At 36.0% G+C, this 23666-nt stretch overlaps 1 protein-coding gene across 5 annotated transcripts in view; it reads left to right on the top strand.

Annotated features, from left to right (window-relative positions):
• Window positions 1-21312, top strand: part of FSD1L (fibronectin type III and SPRY domain containing 1 like) — a 51137-nt gene extending 29825 nt beyond the window's left edge. Inside the window, exons 8-14 of one of the 5 annotated variants that reach the window (XM_006088062.3) lie at window positions 1001-1099; window positions 4405-4534; window positions 5164-5196; window positions 8037-8137; window positions 8560-8811; window positions 12408-12496; window positions 15417-21312. In XM_006088062.3, the coding sequence (XP_006088124.1) occupies window positions 1001-1099; window positions 4405-4534; window positions 5164-5196; window positions 8037-8137; window positions 8560-8811; window positions 12408-12496; window positions 15417-15539 (827 nt within the window). In that variant the 3' untranslated portion in view covers window positions 15540-21312. The remainder of the gene's footprint in view (window positions 1-1000; window positions 1100-4404; window positions 4535-5163; window positions 5197-8036; window positions 8138-8559; window positions 8812-12407; window positions 12497-15416) is intronic. The other 4 variants (XM_014455217.2, XM_023753312.1, XM_023753313.1 and 1 more) reach the window with 4 other exon arrangements.
• The last annotated feature ends 2354 nt before the right edge of the window (window positions 21313-23666 follow it).

The following is a 23666-nucleotide window of genomic DNA, read 5'->3' as shown; positions in this document are numbered from 1 at the left end:
CCTTTTGAAAGTCTTTAAAAAGGTATCTCCTTATATAGGGGACCTTGGGTATTTGAAATGACCTAATGTTGCCTGAGTTAGTAAATGCTTCTTATGGATGATCAATAACATTAGTAACTTTACCATTATTGAACACTGAACATTTGTCAGAAGCTAGGCTGAAATGTATTATATAGTACATCTCAAATAACCAGTATAATAACATCTCATTTACTATGTAGAATTATGAGGTTGGTTTTATTATTTCTGTTGTACAGATTCAAAACTGTAGCTCTGTCATGTTGTTGAAAGTCCCACAGCTAGTAATTTTTAGACTCTTTTAACCTAGACATGACTAACTTCAGAGTTTTGCTATTAATCCATATGCTTCACTTTTCTTTAAATTTATTTTTCACAAAAAATGACAGTGTTGCCCTACCGGTTTGGCTCAGTGGATAGAGCATTGGCCTGCGGACTGAAGGGTCTCAGGTTCAATTCCGGTCAAGGGCATGTACCTTGGTTGCGGGCACATCCCCAGTAGGGGGTATGCAGGAGGCAGCTGATCGATGTTTCTCTCTCATCGATGTTTCTAACTCTCTATCCCTCTCCCTTCCTCTCTGTAAAAAATCAATAAAATATATTTTTTAAAAATGACAGTGTTTCATAAATATAAAATTCCTTAGGGAGTTTACTTTCTAGAAATTGAATATGTCATTTTAAATTCCAGCTTCTGTCCTTTAATGCAACATTACTTTTAATGAGGCTTGACAGAACCTTTTATCACTATGTTTTAAAAAATTCATTGATAAACTGTATAACTTATTTCTTTTGAAGAAAACAATAGATAAATCATTATTCCTCTGATTTCATGCATTACTACTGTTTTAACATAAATTTATAATCTTCCTGAGTAAAGAGAAAGTTCCACAAAGGGAAAAATGTCTGTCTGAAGGTTCATACTCCTACTTTTAGAGTAGATTCCTTTACTTTTCATGTCTGAAAACCATTTTCATTTTTTCAGGTTTAAGGTTTGATTCAAAGTATATGAATTTCAGAGTACGAGCTTGTAACAAAGCTGTGGCTGGAGAGTGTTCTGACCCAGTGACTCTGGAGACCAAAGGTAAGGTCAGTAGCTATGTATGCAGCATCTGGATTTATCTGAGGCATGGTTCTATCCCTCCTCCCCCCACCTGGAATTCCCAACAATAGGAATTTTAGGATGGAGAAATCAGGACTATAGTAGTGGTTTCATTAGTTTTTACTTTATCATGGTATTCAGATAGGTAAAATAGACTGAGATGATAGTGTTATATTCTCAGGTGGGTGCTTAGTTTACAAATTTCAGTTTAGTATAAATACATAAACATCATTGAGATGTGTCCAGTGTTTTCCCAGGGAATGGATTATGGCTCAGTAATGGGGAAATGCCTTTTCAGTTAGTTCAGGTTCTCTCTGTTTTCTTAAGTCTTATTGTAGAAATTAACATTTATATAGTTTATTAATGTTTACAAATGACTCTCACAGTTCTTCATTTGATCATTAAGACCATTCTGAGAGATCAGTAGAATAGGTATTACTGATAGCCATTTTGTAGAAGAAAGTGAAGTTTAAATATGTTAAATGATTTGTGTATGATACCTGGAACTAGCTTGGAAAGATGTGAATAAGAATCTGTTTCAAGTTCTGTGCCAGCCCCTTTGAGGGCATGAATTGAGGTGCCTAAAGTCTATGAGAGCAATTTGGATTTAATTAAAACTCCCTAGAGTTTAACTCTCATATTTTAATACAGAAGATTTTTTTCAGATATTTACCAATTTGAAGTTCATAATGCTGGAGATCGTCCCAGTTGTGAGATGATAATTGAGTGGGTTTACTTCCAGAATCAGATTCCACACATCTCGGTGGTGTTTATGTATTTATACTAAACAGATTTGTAAACTAAGGGTTTGTAGAGAGAGACTAGTTGATTCTAGTGTTTTCGAACATTTCTCACGGTGGGATAGACCCCCTGGGGTGTGGATAGACTGAAACTCAACCTTGAGGCCTTATTGAACAGTGATTTTGAACTTCAGGGAGATCCAAAATAAACTCTGTCTTTTAAATAGCGATGGGTCACAGATTTTCTAAAACTATTCTATAGCACTGGAATGGCTATTAATGAAAGCAGGAGCTCCAGACGAGAAGTCCAGATTTTGAAAATATGACATGTTGAACAATTGTTTATTGATTTTCTTGGCCTGCTGCATGCAGTCCTTGTTGACCAACCAATAGAAATAAGTGTATAAACAAAGAACTGGAGAGAAAAGTAGAGGGATGGAGATTAAATAGTTGAGGACTACCAAAATTCATATCCTGCTACCTATGGTGCTTGATGTGAAAAATAGTGAACATTATCTGTCTCTCCAGTGTATGTGGCACTATTTTTTCTGTCATTAGAATTGTCAAAAGTGATGCATAACGTAAGTTTTTATGACCAGAATTTAAAAAAAAATAGTATCCCTTCTTGTAAAGGTAAATGATCTGATATTAATCACAATTTACTCTGTGGACTCAAATGATAATGGCTATAATGGTTTACAATACCAAGAAAGCAACCACCAATACACATTGAACCCTTGAAATGTTCCTGTACTCTGAGTTTCTTGGTACTTTGTTATCACAGACTTTTAAAGATATGGAAACTAATATCTAGCTATATTACAGGGCTTATATAAGAGACAGGACTAACATTTGAGATCTCACTGTTGGAGCCGGTCTTTTTTAAAAACAAACAACTATACAGTATTATCCCTTTTACCTTAGCCTGTATGACTCAGTTGAGGTCCCATAAAAGGAATAGCATGTGTGTGTGTGTGTGTGTGTGAGAGAGAGAGAGAAAGAGAGAGAGAGATATGGGGATATCACCCCTGGGACTGAAACCCATGTCTTTTCGTTTGGATGCTGTGGTATTTGGTAAGTCTGGTCTCTCTGGTGACTTGGAAGTGATACCTTTTCTGCCACTATTTACTCCATCCTTCTCCATCATATGACATATTAGAGAACTGCCTGAGGATTTTTTACTTTCTTTTTTTAAATTATTTTTTTAAAACCAGCCTTCCAGTTTTAACAAGTAATTGAGAATTGATGGCACCTTTGAGTTAGATCCACTTTTTCATTCTTTCAAAAATGTGAGTGCCCTCACATGCATTAAATTACCTAATAGCTAATATAGAAATTAACCCTGTTTTTATATATATATATGGACTTTAGCGAGAGGAAGGAAAAGGGAGAGAGAAATAGAAACCTTCTATATAATGAAAGCACAATATGCAAATTGTCCCCTCCACTGGGAGTTCGTCCAGGAGTTTGACCAGAGGGTGGGGCCTGCTGGGGGCTGGGGGAAGGGAGGGAGGCCCTAGCCTCTGCAGCGGCAGGTGGGGGAGGGGCGAAGGAGGGAGTATCCTGCTGGCATTTCGTGCACTGGGCCTCTAGTCAATGAGAGACAATCATCGGTCACTGAAAACCTGGACATGTGCCCTGACCAGGAATTGAGCCATGACCATCTGGTTCATGGGTTGATGCTCAACCACTGAGCCATACCAACTGGGCAACCCTATTTTCTTTTCTTTTTTAAAATATATCTTATTGATTTTTTACAGAGAGAAAGGGAGAGGGATAGAGAGAGTTAGATCAGCTGCCTCCTGCACACCCCCTACTGGGGATGTGCCCACAACTAAGGTACATGCCCTTGACCGGAATCAAATCTGGGACCCTTCAGTTCACAGGCCGATGCTCTATCCGCTGAGCCAAACCAGCTAGGGCAACCCTGTTTTCTTAAGGCAGTTCATTCTTTGTAGTGCAGTGTCTCAATTTTGCTTAAACCTAACTGTTTAGTGACCTATCTATTAAGGCATTCTAGTTCCATTTTTACTGAAAAGCTGAATTATTTTTTTCCTTTTGTAAGTTCATGTCTGCTCACATGGAGATTTTGAAAGCTATTAACTTACTTGCATAGCATGACAATTACTTCAAGTGGTTATGGTCAGTAAATTTGTATTTAGAATATTGTATAAATAAAGACCCCAATGGACAATGGATCAGTTGCAAGGTTGAAATTAAAGTGCTCTTTATAGAACAATAGAGGATAAAAGGATTCTTGATTCTAGGTAAACATTAGGCTTTCTCCATAACTAATGGACATAAGACACTGGGGGGGTAAGGGAGGGCAGAAGATTGTCAAGGGCGGGGGGAAAAAAAAGGACACATATGTAATACCCTTTGTAATACTTTTAGCAAAAAATAAAAATTAAAAAAAAAACATTAGGCTTTCTATATTCTGTATATACAGTGTTAAAAAAATTGGGTAGGAAAATAATGTGATGATAGTTGTGCTTCAGAAAGTGGGGATGTGCTACATTTTTACAAAATTGAAATGTTTTTTTATAGCACTTAATTTCAGTTTGGATAGCTCATCATCCCATTTGAACCTGAGAGTTGAAGATACCTGTGTAGAGTGGGATCCTACAGGAGGAAAAGGCCAAGAAAATAAAGTTAAAGGAAAAGAGAACAAGGGCAGGTAAGTTAGTTCTTTAAATCTGTTGATTCTTATTTGACAATAACTTATACTGTAATGAAATTCTTATTCTGTATATCAATATGATTTGTGATATGTTAGTAACATGAAAGTGAAACATATAATATTGTTGGTCAGTCCTTGAGTTTGTCACTAACATTTTCATTACTTTTTCTTAGTTTCTTTCCTAGTTCTCTTCTTTCTTAAACGTTTTTATTTCAGTATCCCATTTCTTTAAAGTTATATTTATAGCAACTTGAAGTACTTAGAGAGAAGTTCCTAGTAGTAGTTCCTAAATTTTAGATCACCAGTCTTACCTGAAAGTCTGCCTTGAATGGCAGTTTTTAGCATGCACAACCCCAGTGCCTTGCCCCCCATCAGAAAACTTATGAACCAGAGGCTTGGGACCTTTAGTTGTTGCTAGACTTATTTAGAGTCTCAAAGTATGGGGCCTCTTTCTTTTTTAACAGAGGAAATTTTTCCTCAAACTGAAATAAGGTAATGTCACTATAAGTTACAACAGCAAATAAAAAAAAAGAATTTCCTCATCAGACTTCTGACCTGGTTTTATTATAAGCTGTTAAATTTAAGTCATAAAGCACTCTTAACAGTTGCCTATTTTTATCTGACAGTGCCCATGTTACTTCACTGAAGAAACATACAAGGTGATGATCTTTGTCTAGTTCTAGGACTTAGTATATTTAGCTTGGCTGAATAACTTCAATTTTTTTCCTTTAACCAATAAGCAGAAGCCTTTGCAGCAGCCTTCATAAGCTAAAATATTGCTCTGTGTAGACTGTCTGTATTAGTAGCTTATGTTTTGAATTTACACCCTTAATGTGTGCTGAATATTTAGATTATATTGTATATGATAACAAAATAAACTCTGCTTAAAGTCTTTCTTGAATTATTTTCCCTCATCTGGTTTTTTTCTGCATTTACTTATACCTAGCATCTTTCTTGTTGTGCTATATTCAGTATATCTAACTTCACAGCTTTGCTTTTATTTGTATTTGACACGAGGCAGGTTTGAGGTGTTCTGTATTTTATAATAATCATGCAGTGTTTTAAAGCATCGGGATGAAAAGTAAAGGTTATAAAGTGAAATTATTAGGAAAGTACCAAAAAGATGAATCAATTCAAATTGTACAAGTAATAATGTGCTAATTGGAAGATCAACATATCTTTATCAGAAACCAAAATGTATCCTCTTTTCAAAATTATCTTCCTCTTTTTTTCTAGTTTACTCACTCATTGGCAAAAGTGATTTCATAGTTAGTATATTGTAAATTGTAAAATGCTGCTAGATTTAGTAGTCTGTAAAGTTTCATTTGGTCACTTGGAGATTTTTAGAATTCTTATGTTTAGAATTTCATATTATTTTTCTTTCTCCCTTCCCTCCTTTTAAGAGTATTTTCTATGTAGGCTACTTCTGGGTTATTATATACATTTATTCTTTCCATAAATATTTGTTCACTCTAGGATGTCAGCTGGATATTTTGGGGTTTATAGAGATAACCACTGTCTCTGCCTTCAAGAAAATTTCCCTGACTTAAGTAGATGAGAGATAAATCTATATACAAATACTGTAACAATAATACAAGTGGAGAGTGTGTGTAATGGTAAGTGGGAATAAAGGAATTTACAGGAAGAAAGAGGTTCTGATCTGCCAAGTGCTGAAGTGGTCAATTAGGACACCGAGCCAAACTGAAAGTAACAATCAAGCCTTTTATTCACTGACTATAATCCTGTAAACAAGAGGCCACAAAGGAAAGGTTGCTAGCTCCCCAGTGTTCCATTTTTCCTAACAGAATGAGGTGAGGGTCAGGTAAATCAGAGCAGATCATAGATGGTGGATATCATCTATCTTCTAAGAAAGCCCCAAACAAATGGCTCATCCTGTTGTTAATGGACTGAGGCCAAGAAGATGGAAGAATGGGAAAGGTTAGACATAGAAAAGTATTGAGACAGAGGGGAGAAAAGTGACATTACACCCTCATCCCTTCCCCCTTCTTGTAGGTCCCTGCAGAGGCAGTGGAAAGGGTCTCTGCTGGATCCCCACCAATTAGGGGATCTCTGAATAGAGGTGCCTAAGCTAGGAATGCAGATATGCATATGAGTAGGGATAGGGGCAGGGGATTGCAACTCCTGCAGAAACTGCAGTGAACTGGGTAGTGCTCTCTAGGGGTGAAAGGGCTAGAAAAGCAAATTGGGACCAAATCAAGAACCTGAAATGCCAAACTGAGTTGTGTATAGGCAGTAAGGAAGTACTGGGAAATTTTGAAGTAGGAGAATCACAGTTACATTTATCTGGTAACAGTGAACAAAGTGAATAGGGTAGCAAAGAGATCATTCAGAAGCTGGTAAAACAATCCAGAGCAGAGGTAACAAAGAGCCTTAATTCAGATAGTTAAAGAGATTGGGGGGCATGTTTAACATTAATAGCTGTTGTACTTCGTGCAAAAATGTACTTTGGGTCAGAAGTCTGGAATGCTGTGGTGGCAGAGTTCTTATTTAACTTTTCTCTGAAATTTAAACTGCCATTCTCAGTAGTTACGTCTGTTTTTCTTTTTCCATGCCTTCATTTCTTTACTACTGGTAAGTTATAAATTCTTTGTTTTTAAATGCAGTGATTCAGTATTATTGAAATTTTAAACATCTTTGGGATTTGATTTATTTTAAGTTGTTGAGAGTTAGTGAAAGGTCTAATACTGTCCAGTTTACCATATAATGTAATTTGATGTAAGGGAGGTCAGGTTGGATCTTGTCCATTCTAGTAGGAGAAATGCTTTTTAATACTTGACATTATCCTGTGCGTGGATTTGGGCAATTGCTGTTTCACTTTTTTTTAAAAAATATATTTTATTGATTTTTTACAGAGAGGAAGGGAGAGGGATAGAGTTAGAAACATCGATGAGAGAGAAACATCAATCAGCTGCCTCCCGCACACCTCCTACTGGGGATGTGCCTGCAACCAAGGTACATGCCCTTGACCGAAATCGAACCTGGGACCTTTCAGTCCGAAGGCCAACGCTCTATCCACTGAGCCAAACCGGCTAGGGCACTGTTTCACTTTTTAAGAAGAAAAGATCCAGAACAAGAATATATACTTCTTTAGTTTTTATTGTAATATGCTTATTTTTGCTTCTATTTAAATTTAACTGCAAGAAATGTAAACTATAAAAACTCATCTTGAGTTCTTTTTCCCCCCTTTGTATCTGATTTCATTTTGGCATTGTTTCTTATTTCAACTGTGTATTCTTTGTGTAAGCCTTGCTCAGTCTGCATGATATTAGTGTTTTTGGCTTGCTTTGTGTTGATGACTTCTTATACGTGAGTGTTTATCATTGACAACTCTTTGTAATAATTCATGTAAAATTAAATGGTGCTATTTGTGCAACATAATTTTTAAAACTTTCCAAAGGTACCTTTCGTAATTTGTAATTTTAGTTTATGAACCATTTACATCGAATATATGCTTTTCTTTTTGTTCCTCTTTTTGTAGAAGTGGGACACCATCCCCCAAACGGACGTCTGTAGGCTCCAGGCCACCTGCAGTAAGAGGCAGCAGAGATCGTTTTACTGGGGAATCATACACAGTGCTGGGTAGGGTAAATACAGTTCTTCGTTATCTTATAGTAAAGGCCTCACAGTCATACTGGTGGACTGTCTACTCACCGAGAGCTGGAGTGATTGCCTCTGGTGAATGAATCTTTGCTGAAGTTTCTCCCTCTTGAAGCCTAATTACTTTGACAGGTTTTCAAATTGTCTTATTATTGATATGTTTAAAACTTACTTAATTTTACATAGTACTGCACATATAGGTATAACTCTTAAGGGGATAGTAAGAAGGAAAAGTTCTGAAGCTTTTTATATTCAGAAAAATTAGTTAATAAGAAATATATAAGTAAAATGTTAACATCCTGAATCAGATTTTTGTGCCATTTTATGGGACAAGAGATAGGTACAAATCTCTGTGACTCACAAGGAAGAGGTAAGAGTCAAATTTGCCTTCTGGTCTTTTGCAGGAGACACTGCTATTGAAAGCGGACAACATTATTGGGAGGTCAAGGCCCAGAAGGATTGTAAATCCTATAGTGTGGGAGTAGCATACAAGACTTTGGGGAAATTTGACCAGTTAGGAAAAACAAACACTAGTTGGTGTATTCATGTCAACAACTGGCTACAAAACACATTTGCAGCAAAGCATAATAACAAAGTCAAAGCCTTGGATGTTACTGTTCCTGAGAGAATAGGTGTATTCTGTGATTTTGATGGGGGTAAGTTTACTGATTTTCTCACAATTTATTTCACCATAGTTGCTTATATTTCAGTACTTTTCACTGGTAATCATCTATAGAGAATTTCCATTAACATTGTAGTAAGGATATTTTGACCTCTCAGGATTTATTTGATCATAAGCATAATTTCAGCTCCAGAATTATCTGGAAAGGTGAGTGATGTCTACCTGCAGCCCTACAGAAGCACTCGTCTATAATATACTAATTTAGTCTGAAAGGAAAAATTTGCTAATTTTAGTCTTAAAGCTAAACTTTATTTTGTTCATTTTAATTCCTTCTTACCTTGTTTTATTACCTATGAAGAGTGGTGGAGTCAGATTTTTCTAGTTGGGGTAGACCTTAGTAATTACCCAATATATCTACTAAACAGTGTAAAATCCTTTTTACAATATCTCTGCAAGCAATTTCCACTTCTGTGCTTGATGAACCTTCTTATGTGAAGTTTATGTCTTAGAAGGCAGCCTCTTTCATTGTTAGATAGCATTTGGTTAGAAGGTTTTACTTAAATTGACTCGCTTTGTCTTCTAATAACTTCTGAGACTGTTGCTCTTAAATTTTGTCATCTTAAGAAATACAGAATTATGTTCCCTAATTCACATTTACAAGATAATCCTTATTTACTTAAAAACTATTAATACTGCTGCTTTTGCCCTGTTTTTCCCAGATTATACATTCTCTGACCATTAACCATTCTTCTTATTTAATTTTTTCAAACCCTAATTGCCTGTGGTTGTATATTAAATTAATACATTTCTTTTAAAGATTGATTCTCAAAGTAGTACACACAACTTCTGGCCATCATAGGGCAGTGATTTGACAGCATAGTTTCTAGCACTATGTCATTTTTGTTTATTTAAAAAAATTTTTTCACTGTAGCCGGTTTGGCTCAGTATGAGCCTGCGGACTGAAGGGTCCCGGTTTGATTCTAGGTTGCCGGCTCAATCCCCAGTGTATGTGCTTGTGTGGGGGGAGGGGGGAGTCATGCAGGAGGCAGCCAATTGATTATTCTCTCTTATCATTGATGTTTCTCTCTCCCTCTCCCTTCCTCTCTGAAATCAATAAAAATATATTTAAAAATTAAAATAAATAAATAATTTTCCCCCAATTACAGTTTACATTAAACATTATTTTGTATCAGTTTCAGATATATAGCATAGTGGCCAGACAGTCACATACCCTACAAAGTGTTCCCCCCACTATTTCCAGTTCCCAACTGGCACCATACACAGTTATTATAACACTAGAGGCCCGTGCATGAAAATTGTGCACTCAGGGGGTCCCTCAGCACAGCCTGCACTCTCTTGCAGTCTGGGAGCCCTTGGGGGTGTCCAACTGACGGCTTAGGCCTGCTCCCCTAAGCCATCAGTCGGACATCCTTAGTGCTGCCGAGGCTCCTGCCACTGCTGCTGCGTTCACCGGTCATGAGCCCGACTTCTGGCTGAGTGGGTGCTCCCCCTGTGGGAGCACACTGACCACCAGGGGGCAGCTCCTGCATTGAGCATCTTCCCCCTGGTGGTCAGTGTGTGTCATAGCAACTGGTTGTTCCACTGTTCTGTCGATTTGCATATTAGAGTTTTATTATATAGGATTGCCTGGAAAGAGCTTTGTACATAGTAAGCCCTTAATAAGTGTTTGCTGAGTGATTAGTAGGGCCTGAGCAGTGAGGAATCAAGAATGGATTTGCTGTCCTAGCCGGTTTGGCTCCGTGGATAGAGTGTCAGCCTGTGGACTAAAGGGTCCCAGGTTTGATTTCGGCCAGGGGCATATGCCTGGGTTGCGGGCTTGATCCTCAGTGGGGGGCATGCAGGAGGCAGCTGATGGATGATTCTCTTTCATCACTGATGTTTCTATCTCTCTATCCCTCTCCCTTCCTCTCTAAAATCAGTAAAAATATATATTATAAAAAAAAAAAAAAGGATGGATTTGCTGCCCTGGCTGAATGTCTCAGTTGGTTAGAGTGTTTTCCTGTACACCAAAAAAAGGTTACGGTTCAAATCCCAGTCAGGTCACATACCTAAGGTTGTGGTTCGATCCCCAGTAGGGGCATGTATGGGAGGTAACCTATCGATGTTTCTTTCCCTCCCTCCCTCTCTCCCTCCCTCTCTCCTTCCCTCTCTCCTTTCTTTCCTCCCTCCCGCTTCTTCATTCTAAATATCACTTTTAAAAAACATCCTTGGGTGAAGATTAAAACATAACAATAAAAGAAAAAGAATGGATTTGATGGTATGAAGGTAGAATTCATAGAACTTGAAAACTAAATATGGATTGGAGGGATAGACAAAGAAGAGTTGAAGATGACTGAGTTTCCAGCCAGGGTGAACAAGAGGATGATAGTGTTATCAGTAGGAAAGAGAGAGTCCTGGAGAAATATGAGATGCCAGCAGGACAAACTATGGCATGTCTGGCAATATTTAAAAATTCAGTGTTAGAACTCAGAAGAAAAGCAGAGCCGAAGCTAATTATTAGAGACAGCATCACAGAGTGGCTACTGAAGATTGCACAGAACAACTAAACATTCCTGCTTTACTGTTTATCAACTTTGTGACCATCTCAGGCTGCTTAATATTTTGAGGTAAAACACCCAGTGGTTTTTTTGTTTGTTTTGTTATTGATTTCAGAGAGGAAGTGAGAGGGAGAGAGAGAGAAACATCAATGATGAGAGAGAATCATTAATCAGCTGCCTCCTGCATGACCCATACTGGGGATTGAGTCAGTAACCCGGGCATGTGCACTGACCAGGAATTGAACCGTGACCTCCTGGTTCATAGGTTGATGCTCAACCACTGAGCCATGCCTGCTGGGCAGCACTCAGTGTTTTAATAGTAGGATAAATGTTAGTTTCATTTCTTCTCTGGTGGCAGCAGATTCTTAAAAGAGAAAGGAGAGCCTGGACCAGCATCTACATTTAGAATAGGGAAAAAGAGTAGATATCCTCAGGGTTAGGGTACAAACCAAGAGCATAGTCATGGATAAGAATTTGAAGAAGTGATATCAGTTGTAAGGAGGCCATCAGATTGGACAGTTAGGTGGTCAAATAGACCATTATTTTAATTGCATGATCATATTGAAAGATAGACTGTGAGAGGATTTTAAAAATCAACAAAGCTGAAGCCATGATAACTACACTATGATTTCAGAGACTGAGGTATGACTATGGCTTCAAGTAGTTAGAAGACAAAGTTTAATAGAGTAAACTTTAAATGGTGATAGGATTTGGGTAGAAACTAGTTATAGTAAAAATGAGGAAGAAATCACCTTAGTTTTTACAGGGGAACCACTTGTTAAATAATGATAAGGAAATAGTTTATAGTTGAATAAGTAGAATACTGCCAGATTAAGGAAGCACTCTGGAGATCTTGAAAATCAGGGAAACAGAACTGGATTTTGACTTTTTCTTAAGCATGTTTTCTACTGATTTTCAGTAAGAAATTATTAAGTCCAGCCATTATAGTTTGTAGCAAAAACAATTAATGTCAAAATATGCATTTAGTTGCTACTTTTATGCATGATTTATGTGAGCCTTAATTAGATGTTATAATATTTTGTATAATCAGGTTTTTTTCTTTTCCTTTTAGGTCAACTTTCTTTCTATGATGCAAACTCAAAACAGTTGTTGTATTCCTTTAAGACAAAATTTACTCAGCCAGTACTACCTGGTTTCATGGTGAGTACCTAATTTATATTTTATTTGGTTTGGCAACTTTAAGAATAACATATTGGGAAGTAGAATATCTTATTTTTTTCTTCATATTCCCCTCCTTTTCACCAATCCACTTCTTAAATCTGTGATTGTCCGTGTATTTTTGTTATATTTTGTTGAAGTAAATGATAATACATAAAAGGACACAAATCATAAGCATGCAGTTTGATGACTCCTCATAGGATTGTGCTCATTTTTGTAACCAGCATCTAGATCAAGAAGTGGAACATTGCCAGAATCTCATAAGCCCCTTTTGCCCATTTGCAGCCCTTACCGCCCTTCTCCACAGAGGTTACTATCTTGAATTTTAATACCAAAAATTTTGCCTCCTTTCCAATTTTATGTAAATAGAATCATACAATATCTTTTGGCTCAACATCATGGTTGTGAAGTTTATCCATGTGATTATATGTGGTGGTAGTTCACTCATTCTCATATAGTTTTCCATTATATGACTGCCATGTAATTTATTTATTCTAATTTAGTTGGATACGTGGGTAGTTTCCCTTTGGGGTCATTTATAAATAGATCTGCTATGAATATTCTAGTTCATGTCTTTTAGTAATGCATATGTTTTTTATTGGGTATATAACTAGGATTGGGGTTGTTAGATCATATGGTATGTGATCAACTATAGTAGAGTGTTTCAAAGTCACTAGTTATACTGATTTACCATTAGCAGTATTTGAGAGTTTGAATTCCCCCACATCTTGAATAACACTTGGTATTGTCCTTTTTTATATTAGTCCTGATAGTCTTATAGTCCTTTTATATTTAAGTCTTTCTAGTTCTTCCATATTACATTGTGATTTTCATTTGCACTTCCTTGCTGTTGAACACCTTTTTATGTGTTTATTGACTATTTGAATATACTCATTTGTGAAATGATTGTTCAAGTCTTTTGCCTGTATTTCCATGGGTTTTCTTCCTATTTTTTATTGATTGATTGGAGTTCTTTATACAGTCTGAGTCCTTTGCCAAACATATGTATTATAGATATCTTCTCCACTCTGGCTTTCCTTTTCCCTCTTTTATTAGTGTCTTTTTAACTTTTTAATATATTTTTTAAATTGATTTCAGAGAGGAAGGGAGAGACAGACAGAAGCATCAAGGGTGAGAGAGAATCATTGATTGGCTGCCTCCCGCATTCCCCCCACTGGGGATGGAGCTTGCAACCCTGGCATGTGCTCTGACCAGGCATCAAACCGTGACCTCCTGGTTCACATGTCAATGCTTAACAACTGAGTCACACCAGTTAGGCTTAATTTTCTTTTTTAAAGTCAGGTTTATTGAGGTACAATTTATAATAGCATACAGCTCTATGGGATTTGACAAATGCATACAGTTGTATAACCACCACCATAATTGACATAGAACATTTCATCACCTTAGAAAATTCCTTCATGCTCCTTTGTAGTAGACATTTCCTGTCACACCCAGCCCTGGCAATCACTAACCAGTTTTTAGTCCCTAAAATTTTGCTTTTTCCAAAATATCATAGAAAGGAATTGTATGGTTTGTAGACTTTCCCCCCCCGCATTGTTGGCACTATTACAGATGCTCTCTATTTCCCCACCTTTACCCACCTCCACCCAGCTCCCACACTTCCCTCCCCAGCCATCACCACACTATTATCTGTATCCATGGGCTATGCATATATGTTCTTTGGCTAATCTCTTCTCCTCCTTTTATCCATTCCCCCTTCCCTTTGCCCTCTGAGATCTGTCAGTCTGTTCTATGGATCCATGCCTCTGTTTCTATTTTGTTTGTCAGTTTACTTTATTCATTAAATTCCATATATAAGTAAAATCATATGGTATTTGTCTTCCTCTGACTTATTTCACTTAACATAATAATCTCCAGGTGCACCCGTGTACATTTGAAATTCATCTGTGTTGTTGTATTTGTCAGTAGCCCCATTTAAAAACAAACAAACAGGTTTTTATTGATTTTAGAGAAAGAGGAAAGGAGAGGAATAGAGAGATAGAAACATGGATCGAGTATCTCCTGCACGCCCCCTACTGGGGATCGAGCCCACAAACTGGGCATGTGCCATGACGAGGAATCTAACCAATGACCTCTTGGTTCATGTGTTGACGCTCAACCACTGAGTCACGCCTGCTGGGCTGTAGCCCTTCTTTTTTATTACTAAGTAGTATTCCAAATATGTATGTACCACAGGTTTTCATCCATTCACCAGTTAAAGGACATTTGGATATTCCAGTTTTTGGCAATTCTGAATAAAGGCACTGTAAACATTCACTGCTCTCTGTTCTCAAGCAAAGCAGTTTTATCTTTCATAGACTCATTCATATTTCTGATAATAAATAGAATATGACAAGTGTATGTGGATATTGCTATTTGGATTTTTATTTTTCTCAGAAGTCTTTACAAAATTATAAAAGCGTTATTACTGTTACATTAGGGAAGAAACTAATGGATTTTACTGTTAACGGGAGGGTGTTAGATTCCTATAGTCTCAAGGCACACCTCATCAAAATCTAAAGTTGTTACTGGGATAAGGAAGTTGGCTCTTTGTGCACTTCTCTTAGTTGTGAAAGTTAGCATCAGTAATGATAGCCAACTCCTTCTGCCTAGATTAATCCAGTTTAACCTCTACATTTCTGCAGCCCTTGGGTCCCTGTCTTGTGTGCAGCTCCAGGGGGTTCTGCTACCACAAAGACTCCCTCTGGCTTCTGTGATTCTAAAAGACTCTTGAGTAAGCCTTTTCACTTCCCCTCAGTTCAAATATGAAGGTTATCAGTTTACAACTTACTGATGTTCACATATGTGGCATTTTGCCTTTCAGATGGAAATTTAAGGCTCATTTAAATTCTAATTTGATTTGAAATCTGACTGAAGTTTTGTTTCTGTCTTTTCTTAGGTTTGGTGTGGTGGACTTTCTTTGAGTACTGGGATGCAGGTTCCAAGTGCTGTGAGAACACTTCAGAAAAGTGAAAACGGCATGACTGGTTCAGCTAGCAGCCTAAACATTGTTACTCAGTAATGCCTACTCAGAATGCTTCACCCCTCCTTCTGCTTGGGTGGTCTAATCATAGAAACTTGTGAGTGGTGGAAATGAGGTTTGCTGCGTTCTGCTTTAAGGCCTGGAATCTGTTAGCATTAAGCATCCAGTACCACGTATTCAAAGGAACCTACTGTGCAATGTCATAGAAGCAAGCAGAGATTGAGCAAGAAACTGATATTTTGAAGAGCAAATGGAGAAAAAGGCAGTATTTCAATAGTTACTTGAATAGAAACTCATCTTTGTGTTTCTTGGATTACTTTGGCTCTTAATATATTTAGTTACATATGGTAGCCCTAGGGCCTGAAGAAAAAGCATTTAAATCTTGCCTTTTGTCTTTATTTTTTTTTTCTCTTATCACTGCAAATCATTTAGTTCTTACACTGAAGCTTTTAAAAATATACAGTCCTCTGAGGTTCCCAAAAAAATAAAATTGGTTGGGGATTCTAGACAGGTTTTCTTACAATGATTTGTTTTCCCCCTGTTATAAATAAGTTGAGTTTTGCCAAATTATCCTCTTTTGTTTTATTGACTAAAATATATATAATTTTCAGTTTTCTAAATGTCGTGGTATTTTTCTTGTGGTTATAACTCAGAATAAAGAGTGGATAGAAAGAGTTTCTAGACATAATAGCTTAAAATCACCCAAATTTCAGTGTTTTACCTGCTGCACTAACAATAGCAAAGGATATTCTTTATATGTTGCCCTATTTAATTAGACTGCTTTTCATTCCATCGTTTTGGATGATGGGTACGATTTTTAAAAGCTTTATATTTTCTGATTTTGCTATCTAGTTAACACTATCTTTAGTAGTTATCTTTGGTAAAATTCCCACTTGGATTTGGTAATAACTGATAATACTTATACTGATTTTTAACATTTTTAGTAGGAAGAATGTTTATTAAAGTTATATAGAAGGTGGAAAACCTACACTACTCAAATTTTACCTAAGAAAGATAGGCTCTAAAGGGAGGTGCCTAAAACTATCCTTTACTGGTCATTTATATATGCTTTTGATAAGATATGGAATGGTTTAAACAAGTATTTTTGGGGGAAAAAATCTATCTCTGACTTATTTGGCATATAAGTTTTTCAGTCTTTACTTAGAAAAAAATCAACATAGAATAATCTTCCCCAAAGTTAGGAAAAATGTGTTAACAACTAGTGAAACCCATGGTTATTGAGAGCATATCTGTTTTTTAAAAGTTGATTAAAATTTATAACACAAATCCTTTGAGCCAAACTGAAAGTTGTAATTACAGTAGTATTTAAGAATTTCTTGAGTGTTTTAAAGAGATCTGAATTGGTATGTTCCTTAATTTTTGGAACATTTTAACATTCATTCTCATTTTAAGTATGTTGTACTATGACAACCTTCTTCCAAGAAGTGACCGACGTTGCTTACATTACAGTTGCTATCCACAGAAAGGCCTGCGGAATAGGAATAGCTCATTCTTTCTTAAATTTTATGGCTTACTGATAGGATGTTTTGTTCATTTTGAAACAAATCTAAATGAGGAATTTTATTTGAACTGGGTATTGTTTTTACAGAGGTCATTCATATCTGCACCATTGTCTGATCATATATTTAAAAGTATAAAGACTATGAGGGAGTTTCGAGAATGAAATATATTAATAGATATTCTTTTGATTCTTCAAACAAATATAATTTTGGTTTTTGTTTCTCCAAGATTTCGATAGAAATTTTTGGATGTTCTCTTTCCTATAGCAGGTTATCCAGGACCTGAGGAAACAGGAAGTTATAATTATCTTCCACAGAGTCAAACCTGAAAACAGTAATTTAGTGGTGGAGCTGCTTTTTGTGAACTGTTATACATGTATATTTTAGCAAAAATGACACAGAAAAAGCCAGAAATTCTTGTATAAAATTGTTTACTATTATGTCTTATATAAATGTGTCTTCTCTTTAATTCAGTGCCTTCTTCCTCTAAGGATGCTCTTTTTTACTCCATGTCCCATATCCCATTCAGTGTCAACTGATACTGAAGCCAGAGGCCATTATGTTAAACTGGTGAGGGCTTCTATTGCAGGGGCATGGGGAAAGGAGATACTAATCAGGGGCTGCTAGAGTGCATATGATTCTTTCCTGTACTCATGCCATCATTTGAAACCCGTCATAGAAAATTCTCTAATTCTCAATTGGAAAATTCACTTGAAGTAATACTATTATTCAGAATATGAATCTGAGGTTTACTTACCTCTTACTGTGCTTCTTAAAGGTCTCTAAAAGAAAAGAGCAAAATGTGTGGGGTTTTGGTTTAGTTGTTTATAAGTTTATTTGTGTTAAACTGGAGAAAATTTGCCACCTTCATTTTCACACTGGAGTAAAATGAACTATAGTGCCTAATTAAATAGTCTCAAATTAATGTAACTATTTCAACTTGACTATATATATATATATATATGTCATTGACATTTAAATTAAAAATATTGAGCTCTTTTGCTCAATTTAATACATTGTGTTTAGTTGGTATACCCTTTCAAACATTCTTTATTGGTTTATTTACTCTTTGTTTTGATAGGTCAAACATGATTGCTTTCTGTAAAAGAAATGCATGAGAGGTTGACAGTAATGGATGTATCACAGGTCTAAAACAATTGTGTTTTATAAAAACATGCTTTTAGTATTATATTTCTCTTTTAGCAGTTGAATCCCAAACCAGTTTTAGTAAATTGGATAAAGAAATGAAGGAATTGCCTTAAGCACTTTAGAAATCTTTTATAATTCATTTTGATTCTTTGGGCTGACCATGTAACATACATCTTTAATTTTTGGTAAATATGTATATACCAAACATTTAATGACTGCACATAGAAATTTAATATACAGTGATTCTTTGAATGTTCCCAGTGTAGGTAAACAAATGGGAAATATTAGAGGCATGCCTGTCTGTACATGGGTTTAATTGATGGCATGTGTACCGTTATGACAAACAGTGAACTGCTGCTGTACAGCTAAACTTGGCCTACTTTGTTCTATAAACAGTTTTTCCCGTGTTATCATCAAAAGAAACATATTGGCTTAGTTTTATTGACTCATTTATGAAATTAAAACATGAACAATATCATGTATCATTTGAATTTTTGTGACTTTCATGACTTACCTAGAATGATTTTTTTCCTATATACTTTTTCCATAAAGTTATCGTTATTTATATTGTTTGTTTCTTTCGGAAACATAGGTTAACAATTGGAAAAGGATATTATGAAAAGTGATTACTTCAAAGAGTACTCATTCAGAAGAGGAAAGTGTAGACTTCTTACTATAAATTATGTGGTTCCAGGCTGAAAAATCTAAGAACTATATTTTCAAATCATAACAATTCTTTTTCAGAAAGCTTATATTTATTAGATCAGTGTTCATTCTTTGGCTAAGAATACCACAATTATTTTAAGTCTGTGATGTGGCAGTCATACTTTGTATTCAGATTTCCAAAATTAATGAAGTTTGATTTACTGTGCATATAGTTTTGCTGCTTTTGGGTAGTGTAATGACAAAGTTTGCATCTTAAAAATCAGAAATTTTAAAAGGTAAATGTGTTATAGTTTGTTAAAAAATTCAAATTTTGATAAGCACATTACACATAATATGTTCATTTTTATGTAATCACATAAAATAGATCTGTAAAAGTTTCTCCCTTGATTTTATCTTTACACTGGATATATTCTTTTAGGGAAGTGAATGGTCAGCATAAGTTTACTCAACATCCAAGTAACCATAAAGTAATTTGTTATTTTTAAACAAAATGTACATTTCATAATGCCAGTGCTAGAGCATTATGAGATCGTGAATGTTTCTTTAATCATCACAGAAAGCATACCTCATGTTCAGTGTAGTTTTAGTTGTTTGTATTTTACAGTATTCACATTATGCCAATATCTGTGATCCTGATATGTCACCTGTGATAGCTTTGTTACTTGGAATATTTGATTAATGCAAATACTTTAGTTTTTTTGGAGTAATTTGGAGTTAAACAGATTACATTTATTATATTTTGTTTTTGCTGAAAAGATAGTGTTGGGCATACCATATAAAGGTTAGTATTGGCTTATAAATACCAGAGATTGCCATAGTACTTTCTCCTCAGACTACTCAATTAAATTAAAACAGTATTTACTATTTCTGGGTCAATATAAGGTAATAACTTTTGATTTATACCATTTGAGCTATGTTAGTTTAAACTATATATTTTCTTAATGGCACCCATTCAGTAAAAGCTGGTCCTTTGGAATAGACATACATAAGATTTCACAGTATGTAGGGCAGAAGGTAGGTGAATGTGTTCACTTTGGCTTGGAGCTTAAGTTTAGACCTTTTTTTAAGTCAAAATGTAAGTAATTGGTAAAAGGCATTTCTATTCGTATTGGAACTTTTTGGAGAGCCTAAGGCTCTGAGAATAATGCATTTTGCTTTTGTTTTTTTGTTTAACCTTCCCAATATCTCTTAGGTACCAAAGCACTGAGTCTAGTTTACCTTTTAAGGGAGACTCTTTAAAATCAAATTTATACCTAACTCATACTGTAAGATAAATAATAGCTAAAGTTTTAAAGTAATTTATATTAAAAACCACTAGTCTTTAAAATTTCTCAATATAAAAACATTTGGCTTCATTTTTTAAAAAGTATTTAAAATTAATCACCTTAGCTCTACCATACACTAGATCTATATCCTCTATATAAATCATTTCTCATCTTTGGGCATCCATTGCCTTACATCTCACTCAGCCTACCTCACAGGGCTGTTGTGAGGAACAAAATGAAATGGAGTATATGAAATTGCTTCAACAACAGTAAAATGCTACATAAATGTAAGGGATTATTTTCAGTAAATAATGGATTTAAATGTTTGGATATTTCTAGATGCCATTTACTTTGATAAAGCATGTGCTTAAAGTGGTATCACTAGGACTTTAAACATGATTTAAAAAAAAAAAAACCCTGACTACAGTGCCCTTTAACATTCTTTCGTTTGCATGATGTGGCCTTTTTGTATTTTCTCCTTAGGCCTGTACTCTGTATCAACTCTCTATAACTGTAAAATGTCTCCCACAGCATTAGTGTGTGTTGCTGTAGAATAGTAGCATAAATAAATGATCTAAGCTATGTTTCCATCCAGGCATTTGCACTTTCAGTTTATGACTCTTCAGTGCCACGTATGCAAAGACTGAATTTGGCCTAAGTAAGTATTTCCAAGCAACCAAATGGTTAAAGTTTGTTGTCATTGGATAAATGATTTAAGGTGTATGTGCCCATTTAACATTAGACTTTTGTTGCATTGTCATTAAAACAACAACAACATGAACCTGGATATCATTTAGTGTCTCTCCTAAGAAAAATTGTTTTGCTTTAAATTGGATTTATTAAATGGTTTACATGTTATCTTTATTTATAGACTATTTGGTATGTTATCATCTGGACATGGTTTTGCTATGCAGTTCTGATAATCAAAATCCTAATTCCTCAGGTTAAAATTTTAAGTTGTGGATGAAAAACATGAACTACTTATAATACACTCAGTGCTGCAAACTAGTGTTTTAAAACACATATTGCCTCATTTTCCTTGGAAACAAGACAAAGCCTTTTAAATGGTTTTTAACTTTAAAATGGTGTATTCAAAGTGGAGTAATTTGTACGTTGAAATGATTGTGTGCTCTGTGTAGAATGACCAAGTTAAATTCTTAGAAAAGCACCTGGAATATCTCATCTAAAAATTAAACTTCTTTTTCTGCTTTCTTTGGCTTCAGTGCGTGCATTTTATCAGTTCTCATTAAAAATATACAATGTGCTTTTGAGGATGACAAAAAAAAGTCATAGTTCCTTTGCACCCAAAGGGGCACTACTTTCAACAGAATTTCATGCAATGATGGAAAGTTCTGTGTAGCTGCCGTTTTAGGACAGTGCAGCTATTGATGGAAGGTGAAACATGCTTGGAGTTAGGGACTTTGGAGCTTGTCACATCTCAGATTGCAGGTCGATGGTAGCTAAGAGTAAGAACTAGAACCTAAAACTTAAAATGTGTATTCTAACATTAAATCAATTTAGGAGAAAAAAGAAAACCAATCAGTGGCTAGATGAAGCTGGAGCTCCTGTAACTAAGATCATTTTCACCAAGAGAAGAATGAAGGGAAACTAGATAGTCTTGAGTCATAGGGAGAGGAGTGTGATAAAGATATTGAGAAACCAGTAGCCTCATATTAAAGATGGAGGGTGAATTGCGGCAAGATTTCTGGAGAACAATTTAGCAATAGCGAGAGTTTAAATACACTTACCTTTGACAATGTAATTCCATTTCTAGGTATTTCTCATAGATATACTCACTATGATGGCAAATACAAGCAAACTAATTGTTAACTGAAAAAAGAATGGGCGACTTGTATTCCGAAGGCTCCCCTTTTCTGACTTGCTGCAGTAGCAAGCTCCTGTTGCTATGTATTTGTTCAGGTATATTCTGCCTGTCATCGTCCCCCACCCCCAATCCATAAATGTTAGAAATATGTAGACCATTATGGGAAGTGCTATCCCTAGCTGGATCTCTGTGGGATAAGAGCTCAGGAAATTGTGTGCCCTCTACTTTTCTGTTTCCCTTACTACGCCCTATTTCATAGTTACACCACATGGTACTAGTAGTATGTTTATGCTCCTTTTGCAGAAGGTTGCTGGGATGATTAGATTGTGGAATTTTCAAGAAACTTTACACAGCTGTTACAGAATATGCTTTTAATGGAAGAGTATTCATGATATGAAATGGAAAAAGCAAGTCTAATATATATTATGATACCGTGAGCATATTCATGCACTAAGACTTGGGCAAGAAGAGTCCCTGCCCTGCTCCTCACTCTGGTTGTTCCTCCATGGAATGAAAAAGTGAAGGAGCCAAGGGATTGCACCCACTCAGAGTTTGCATTCCTCTGCGTAGAATTCCCTGCTGAACCAACCCAAAGCTTGCTTCCAGAATACATGCAGGTCTCTTTCCCAGGTCCATCCTGAAGACAATGCTCTATAGGTGTATACACCTCCATACTTAAGGGGTGGGAGTTTGTGAGGAGTGTGGCTTAGTAATGCAGACTGAGGAGTCCACATGCATGCATACCAGGGCCCTTCTGGCAAAGGTGAAGTTAGAAGTAAATGAAGACAGACCCAGGGGCTTGGGGGAAGAACAGGCTAATCTAGTTTATTCTTACCTGTTTAGACACTTTAAAATGTCAGGGTTGGCCTCCATTTGTACTCTTGCTTCAGGCCCTACAGTGTTGGGTAGTCTAGGATGTGTGTGTGCCCTGCAACTGAGTGATTTTTAAAAGATGAATGTTTGCTTATAATAAAGGCAGTTTTTACCCATCCTTGTACCCCTCCTTCAACTGGATTGGCTAACCAGATTGAAGCATACTGACTAGAAGGCTCACTGCAGACTCCCCCCTAGTATCCTGGAGAAGTAAGTTGTATGTTTACCTCTAGTGAATTATTCCCAAATCTGTTTATGCCAGTAGCAGTCATTGCTGTAATTATGTTAAATATTACATAATCCAATGAAATATGAGTATGAAAAATTATGAGGAAAGTTGGGGAAACTTTAGAGATGAAGATCTAAGAATTGTAAATGATAGGGAGGACTGCAAAAAAGAAAAATCTAAGACTCTCAGTTCAGATTCTTTCACTTGTATTTTTAAGTTCCAGGTCCACTTTAAAGAAACACACTAAAAATTATAGATGATACATTATGTCTGTGATTTACATAAGAAAAAACAGAAACTCCAATCCGTTGACCCATGCTTAAAAAGACAGCTCAAATCAAAATATTGGCCAGTGTAAACACTCTGCTTTAACTGTCTTTTTTAGATTTACATGGAACAAATACCTTGAAAGGTATTTACTTGTAAGAACCTAATGATTAACCCCCTCCCTTTTTTATGTGAAAGCTAGAAGGGATCTTATCTTTTTTAAAATATATTTTTATTGATTTCAGAGAGGAAGGAAGGGGGAGATAGGGATAGAAACATCAGTGATGAGAGAGAATCATTAATCGGCTACCTCCCACACACCCCTCCCCACCCCCGCGTCGATGCTCAACCACTGAGCAACACTGGCTGGGC

The sequence above is a fragment of the Myotis lucifugus genome, unplaced genomic scaffold (genome assembly GCF_000147115.1).
Source record: "Myotis lucifugus unplaced genomic scaffold, Myoluc2.0 scaffold_43, whole genome shotgun sequence".
Classification (NCBI taxonomy): domain Eukaryota; kingdom Metazoa; phylum Chordata; class Mammalia; order Chiroptera; family Vespertilionidae; genus Myotis; species Myotis lucifugus.
The sequence above is the reverse complement of the archived record's forward strand: the minus strand, read 5'-3'. Positions and strand labels throughout refer to the sequence as shown.